At 37.1% G+C, this 8,000-nt stretch overlaps 1 protein-coding gene across 1 annotated transcript in view; it reads right to left on the bottom strand.

The window, feature by feature from the left end:
* MELK (maternal embryonic leucine zipper kinase) overlaps nucleotides 1-8,000 on the bottom strand; it is a 56,124-nt gene that overhangs the window by 10,419 nt on the left and 37,705 nt on the right. Inside the window, exons 11-12 of the mRNA XM_004677513.2 lie at nucleotides 6,114-6,236; nucleotides 981-1,212 (exon numbers count right to left, since the gene is read on the bottom strand). Coding sequence (XP_004677570.1) covers nucleotides 981-1,212; nucleotides 6,114-6,236 — 355 coding nt within the window. The remainder of the gene's footprint in view (nucleotides 1-980; nucleotides 1,213-6,113; nucleotides 6,237-8,000) is intronic.

Genomic DNA, 8,000 nt, shown 5'->3' on the forward strand with positions numbered 1-8,000 from the left:
CATCTCTGGCCTGTACCCCAATTCTGTATGAATAAATAAATAAATCTTTAAAAAAAAAAAAAAAGAAAAAAAAAGAAAAGTCCAAGTTCATCAGTAGTACAACGAAAAGGAAGCCACCAATGTACCTCTAGGTTCAGGTGTCATTTTAAAAAGTGACATATTCTAGATCATGGTAAATAAAGTTCCCTCAGGTTCTGCCTAATTTATTTAACCTCTCATTCATCAGATATGGCCCCCACTATAAACAAGCATTGAGTACCTACTTATGTACTATCCCACGTGGTAATAAACATTACAGACAGGGTCTCTCATGATGTTATCTTATGCTGAGTGAGACACAGCAGAAAAGTGGGTTTAGTACTACATTTTAAGAGGCACACTGACAAAATGAAATGTGTTCAGAGGAGGTCATAAAACAAAACACTGAGGTGTCAATACAATAGTTTAAATAATGGATGATTAGGCTGAAGAGGAAACCAAAGGAAATACAACTTGTAGTATCTGGACACCATACAGACAGCATACAGAGAGTTACCCAGGCTGCCAAAGTGCTGGGGGTTAAGCAGACTCCAACATCAGAATGGAAACCCAGACAAATAAAAAGGACTCAGTGGAGTCTTCAGCTTTCACCATTATAAGCAGGGACAACAGGCGGCAAGTCTAAACCTGGATATGTGAGCTTGGGCAGATCACTGAGAAGAGGGCAGAAGATTAAATGAACTCTAGCTTGCCTTTCAGTTTTGATATTCCTTGAAGTTATGATTCAACTTTATGAATGTGAAAAGAAAAAAACTTAATATCCTTTGAGAAAAATTAGAAGTTGGCTAATATGCTTTCATTTCAACTAAAAGAAATAACATGGTTTTTTAAAAAGCAGTTTGACTTCAAACAATTCTAGTCAATTCTGACCTGTTGTCAGCAAGGTACAAAAATTGAAATTTCAAAGTACAACACCGCTACTTAACCCAAACAGCAAATACCTTTTGAAGGTGTAATGTAATGATTCGGTGTAGTGAGTACTTCTCTTTTATGTGGATTCCTAGTAACTGGGGTCTTTGGCTCAGGAAATACAAAGCACTCTTCATTCTTTACAGCAGACTTAGGAGTATATACATTCTCTTTGTTCTTTAATTTATTGGCAGATGCTTTGCATAATACTGGAGTTAATGAGTTAGATTCCAGACTATTTGATTCTGTCCAATGCTTGGCAAACTGGAAAAAAAAAGTTATTGAATAAAGCACACTGAAGAAGAAAAGTCAATTTCTTTACAACATGCTTAATTATTTGCAAATTACCTTGTACCATCTTTATTAAAATTAAATACTATCAAAAGGATATCATTGGCTGTAACAGAAAATTTGAAAATATATATTGTCTTTTTCAGTACATGTAGATCATTTTAGTCTGTTCTAATGACAGTTACTTTTCAACATGTTTCAGGCCAAGTGTTTAATCAAACATACCCAGATGCTAGACAATATTGAGAATAACCACAAATCCCTATGAATTATTTCCCATACCTTGATTGATATGGTTTGTACCAAAAAATTAAAATTTAGTCAATGACTAGGGCAGAAAACATGCTAAAATACTCTAGCAGAAATACTGGGTTGAAAATATTTTTTAATCCTTTTGAATTAATTTGAGCTTTAAGTTGAGCTTGCAAAGAATGAAGAAAAGTCCTTAAGAGGCCAAAATAAAAACAGGACCAGGAGTCCACAGATGTAACCAAGAATGAAACTGGTACTGGCAGGCATCTGGACAGCCTACCTACTATGTAATCTGCAGCTTCCTGGGTGGCTGCAGGCAGCTCAAGCCCACAGACCCCTGGTCACTGCTGGAGACTGAGGCTCAGAGGAAAGGCACAGTCAACAAAACCTGATGGATCAAAACTGATCTGCAGCTGACGGGTCCGATGCAGTTTGGGCTTTTGGCCAAGCACCAGCAGCAGAGTACATGGCCTCCTGCCAGGACAACATGGGGATTTCGACCCTTCCTTGGCTCAGGGGCTGCAGCACCAAGGGGCTTTATACTCTTGGCAATCTATTCCAGCAACTTTCACACCCCGCCCCCACACATACACATGGAGGAGCTTTCTTCCTGTGAAGATGAGGTTTCAACCAACACAATAGAAAGCACAGCACCCAAAACCATTACCTTGCAATCTGCAATTCTAATGCAAGATGATCACAACAGGACTGGACAGGAAAGCAGTTGAGCTCAATCCATAAAAATAATCATAGAACTCCAAATAGAATCAGGTAGGAGAGGAAGTGACCCCAGTCAACAGATCAAGACAAACCCTGGTGAAAAATGCCTAATAAATCAGAACTAACCAAAAACCTAAAAGAAGATTTCAGAGCAAGAATCTTATTGAAGGTTACTGAAATTAAGTGAACAATGCAAGGGCGAAACAAGAAATATAACAAGGAAAGAGCAAGGATGAAAAAGTTCTAAGTAGAAGTCATAAAGAATTTAACAGTAGAACTAAAAATACAATACAGGGGTTCAACAGTAGATTCAAAGGGGCCGATGAACAAATTAGCAAGATGGAAAACAGGGAGTAAAAAGCATCCAAAAAGACCAACAAAAGTAAAAAATAAAGACAACATATGAGACAGACAACATCAAGAGGGATAACATTCACATCACAGGAGTTCCAAAAGGAGAGGGGAGAGAGAAAAGGATAGAACCTTATTTGAAGAAATGATAGCTAAGAACTTCTCACACTAGGGAAGGAAACAGACATTCAGATCCAGGAAGCTCAAAGAGTTCCAAGCAAAATAAATCCAAACAGATGTTCACTAAGACTCCTTATAATTCACTATAATGGCTTTTTGTAAGAATTTTGTAAAAATTTTGGTGAATACAAGAGTAGTATACTAAAATCAATTTTACTATATTAGATACACTAGCACCAAATGGTTAGAAAAAGTAGTCTTAAAAAATGACCATTCCCAGGCTCTCCCAGGTGGCACAACAGGTTAAAGCACTGCATTATAAAGCTCTCTGAAGCTACTGCAGCACAAGCTACTGCAGCAGGAGTTCGATTCCCTGCCAGGGAGATGACCCACATGGCATGGCAGACCTCTCCTGACTCACCTGCTGCTCCCCTCAGCAGTGTACTTTGTCAGTCTGCCTGTTCTGCTTCCCACTCTGTCTGTGGTGAATCCTCTCACCTACCACACCTCTGGCCTACACCCCAGTTCTGTAAGCATAAATAAATAATCTTTAAAAAAAAAATGACCATTCCCAATAACAATTAAAAAAAAAAGCATGCACGAACAAATAAAATAAAAGATATAAAAGACCTTTTTGCAGAAATTTATACAACTTGATTCAAAGTAATAAATGGAAAGGCATATTATGAACATAGAGGGAGGAGTTGAAAGTCGAGATTTCAATTTTTCCCAAATTAAGTCTTAAATCAATGTAATTTAAATTTTTGAGTGTATGTGGAATTTGTCAAAATGAATCTAAAATATATATGGAAATGCACAGAAGAATAGCCAAGATAATCCTTAAGAAAAAAAAGATGGAATTGCAACTAAATATTAGAACTACTATAAAATTATAGAAATTAAGCTGCATGATATTGATGCAAAATAAATCAATAAAACAAAATATATCATAGATACATCCATATGACACTTGATATATAACAGAAGTGCCATGGTAGATCTGTGGGAAAGAAGATTTTTTCATTTCACTAGCATAACTGATTATATGGGGGAAAAGTTGGCTCCCTACATCATACAGGAGAATTAATTTCCAATAAATGTGAAAGGAAAAATTTTAAACAAAATATACATGGACTGCATTTATGATGTTTAAATAAGAATTTCCTTAAAAAGATAGTGCACATGGGGATTATAACTGAGACAGAAAAAGGCACAAAATGATATAAAAATAAACTATTATAATAATCTAAAAGTCACCAAAAAAAGTTAATACAAAATAATTACAAACCATTAAGGAACAGCTAACTAATTAAGATTAATGACTTCTGTCACTAAAGTAAAAAAGATAAGTGATAAACTCAGATATACAATTCTACCATATAACGAACAAAGGACCAGAATTAAAGTTTATATAAAGAACTTCTTTTAAAGAAACAATTCAATAGAAAAATAAGCAAAGTACACAACAAAACTAGCTCATAAATTAGGAAGAACCAATGACCAATGAATATATGAAAAGAAGCATAAGTAATCAGAAAAGTACAAATTAAAACCACAATGAAATATCACTTTATACTCACCAGATCAGAAAAATATTAAATAGCTAAAAATATCAAGCATCACTTAATATGGAGTCACTGAGAAAACTCATATACTGAAACAGAATCAATACAACTACTTGGAGGGAAAAGTTGCCTGACACAAGCTATGTAATGGCTATCGTCTGACAGATTCCGGGTAGCTCAGGAAAAGCTCTGAAAAATCAGAATTTCCACTACTAACTTATGTTATGACTCCCTTTTTTGTATAATCATAATATCAAAAAATATTGTAGCAACATCAGTTTGTAACTGGATTGCCTTAGCTCTAAATTGGCTACCTGGCCTGGGCAAAGTACAAGCTGAGCTGCTCCTGAGCAGGAAATTCCTTTTACTGAAGACAAAAGGCAAGCTCTTGGAGAGATAAGATCCCGGAGCATCAAGACTCCTGGAAAGCTTCCTTGGTCTTTTGACAAAAAGCAATTCTTAGATAACTCTCAGGGCATAAGGACCCATGGACAATTTCCTAATACTATCAACACAGGTTTTGTTTAATGTGTAACTATGTGACTTCTTCTTAATTTACTCTTTTCCTAAAACAATCACTAATTATTCTCTGCTAGTCTTAATTAATCTTTTCCTAAAACAAACACTAGCTACTCTGCTAACCTTAAGTTAGCCATTAGCTTCTCTGTAGACAATCACTGATGACTCTGCTAACACAATTTATTCCTTCCCTAGGACTCCTAAATCCTTTGCTAACAGCTCATCCTTTCCCAGACCCTGATCCTTTAAAGTCATAGTTAAACATCCGTATACATGAAAGCTATCACAAAGATGTATAGTATAGTGTGCCATAAAGTAGCAGGAAGAGGATGCATTGTTCCCCTCTTCCTTTAAAACTTTTATGCTGATTTCTTATTAACTTACCTGATGCATTATTGTAACTAAATCTTGCTAAACCGTATAAATAAAGACCTGCAAAAAGATGAGCAGGAAGATTTGCACCCAACTCCGACTCCCATGTCTTCCTTGCTCCCTTTCCCCTTTTTCTCCTTCTCCCCTTTTTAGGAATCTCCGCTTGCCGACGCCTTCCCACCTTAGGGTCCTGCCTGTCTTGCCTCCAGACACCTCAATAGTTGGAGCTGGTCTCCAACAGTTGCCATTATCAGTTAAGGTTGCAGATACTCTTTCCACTTCTAAGCATGTACTTGTAGCACTCTCACACACAGGGAGAAGGTTCTGGCTGGAGTCTGGGACTCAGCTTTTAAAAAATTCCCAATGCTGCTAAGTCTGTTTGTACAGATGGAGCATGGAACCCTGCTGCACCAGGTTATACAGACTGTATAAACAGTGTGATGTATGGTGAACACCTGCTTTCCTTCTGGAAGTCTAGAATTTCTATGACTGTGACTAATCATACCAGCAAAAAATGTCTATGTAACCAGCCCTCAAAAAGTGAATTGGATTCTGAGTCTCTGGTGAGTATCTGGAGCAGAAAACACACAAACCCATACCCATCCTCACTGCTGAAGGGAGGACTACACTGTGTGATCCCTCAGAGTGAGTGAGAAAGAACATTAATTATATATCCAATAAGTTCCACAAACTCCAGGTAGGATGAAAAGATTACAAAAGGGAAAGAGGATATTACACCTCAAGTTTTAAAAGGAACGGGAACAATAATGTTTTCTAAAATGGAATCTTGATTTTCTTCAACTTGCAAATAATTGGCTTCCTTCCATTTCATTCATATCCCAAAAATCTCTAATTAGTTTTTTCACTAGCTTAAGAATTCACTACCTTTGCAAGTATATCTGAGATCTCATGTTAATTTTTTTTTTTCAATTGAGACAACATATTCTGCCTTAAATAGTAGTAAAAAGGGCCAACCTGTGGTGTTTGGGGAGTAGCCACACCTGTTGATGAACCTTCTTCACACCATTCATAGTCTACTAGCCCATTCGCATCATTTTCGTCATTTGTGGTCATATCTTCTAGACTCAGATTTTTTGACTATTAAAAAACATAAGAATATAGAGACATCACCACCATGATTCAAATATTAAAATAGTACATTCCAGCACAGGGCAGAGCCCTGGAAGCAGAAACAAAGGAAAGATACCAAATTGAAGGTGCTCACCATCCAGTACAGAAAACAGAAAGTCCAAAAAATTGAATTTAAACTACCAGATAGAAGAAATTTCTGGCTCTGAAAGATTACATCTTAGAACATTCTTTTGTTATATGACATACACCTTAACAGCATCAAATAACTCCTTTATAAATCTATAAGTAAAATCCTTTGTAATCTTAAAAATAAGAAAAGCAAAAAACCTGAATTCCAGGTTTCGTGGCTGTACAAACATGAGATTTCCAGCAGGAGTGAACTAGTCTAATTAAAGGTCTCCTGGAGACAGGATCACCACAACAACATTGCTAGATTTTCCCCCTCCATCATCCCTGTAAACATTCTTTATAAATAAGGGAAACTTATTCTAAATAAGAAAGGGAAAACCAGATATCGCCTATACCCTAAGGATTTGGAACGTAGTTGGATTTTCTATTTCTTCTTCCTTCCCTTTCCCTCAACATCTACTTGCCTACACAGGAAATTTTACCTGATTTTCTGGTAGCTCATCCTTTCTTTTCCAGTCCCAACACCATGTTCGAATTCAAGGGCTACCCAAACCTGAACTACACAGACAATACAGTTTCTGCCACTAATCCTTCTACCCCTCAACCAGGGATGGCAGGAGTTCTCGAAGACTGCAAATTACCATCAACTAGAACTAGCTATATGGAGTGCTAAGCTGAGAAAAATACTAAAGCTAATTCTAGGCTCCATGGGGAATAACAGTGCTGTATGAATAACACTGTGTGGATATTCAATAGAGGGTAACAGTACACACACTTCCCTCACTGAGCGATCCTATAAACCACTGCATGAATTTTTCAAAATTATGGTCATGTCAGTGATTTATTAGGTCTTGCTCACAAATCCATAGTTCCCATTACCTAAAGTATAAAGTTTAATCCCTCTGACATAGCATTTCAAGGTTCTACCTACTCTACCTTACCTCTTCTCCTCCTCCCCTTCCTCCCTTCCCTTCTGTCCTACTTGTAAGCTCTATTTTAACCAACCACTCTAGCCACCATCGCCAGAACACCTGGATCATATTTAGGTGCCTTAACTAGTGAATGCCCTGATCTTGGCCTGAATATTATGCTCCTTCTTTCCCATTTTTCTAAACTTAGTAGCTCTGGGTTGAACTGCCCATGGGGTACACTCTAAAGTAGTCCTCTGAAGTCCCAATAGCACAGCTCTAGCCCTCACCTGTCACACATTATCTACTCTGATGTGGTGTTTTTTGTAAGTTATGGCTCAACTTAACTGTCACAGAGCAAGTGCCATGCTTTATACAGACTTTTCAGAAGGGTCTAGCATGGGGCCTGAAAGGCTAATGAGGTAATGATGAGAAGATATTTTGTGGTCTTAGATCAGACTGTATTACTGTTTCACTGAAAGTGACATCTATTGGTTAACAGTTCAGAATTACTTACTTTCTTATAAACAACAGCCCAGAGAGAAAGAATGGCTCAATCAAAGGAAAAGTAGTACAAGAGACTATGTGACTGTTTCAAGGACCTGAAAAGAATCCAAAATTTTATTTCCACTTCATTTATCTTTGGAAAAAACTGTTTGCCATGGAATCAACCCAAATGCCCAAAAGTAGATGACTGGATTAAAAAGATGTGGCACAGGCCCTCCGTGGTGGC

This window comes from Condylura cristata, unplaced genomic scaffold, assembly GCF_000260355.1.
Source record: "Condylura cristata isolate star-nosed mole 26May11 unplaced genomic scaffold, ConCri1.0 scaffold00006, whole genome shotgun sequence".
Taxonomy (NCBI): domain Eukaryota; kingdom Metazoa; phylum Chordata; class Mammalia; order Eulipotyphla; family Talpidae; genus Condylura; species Condylura cristata.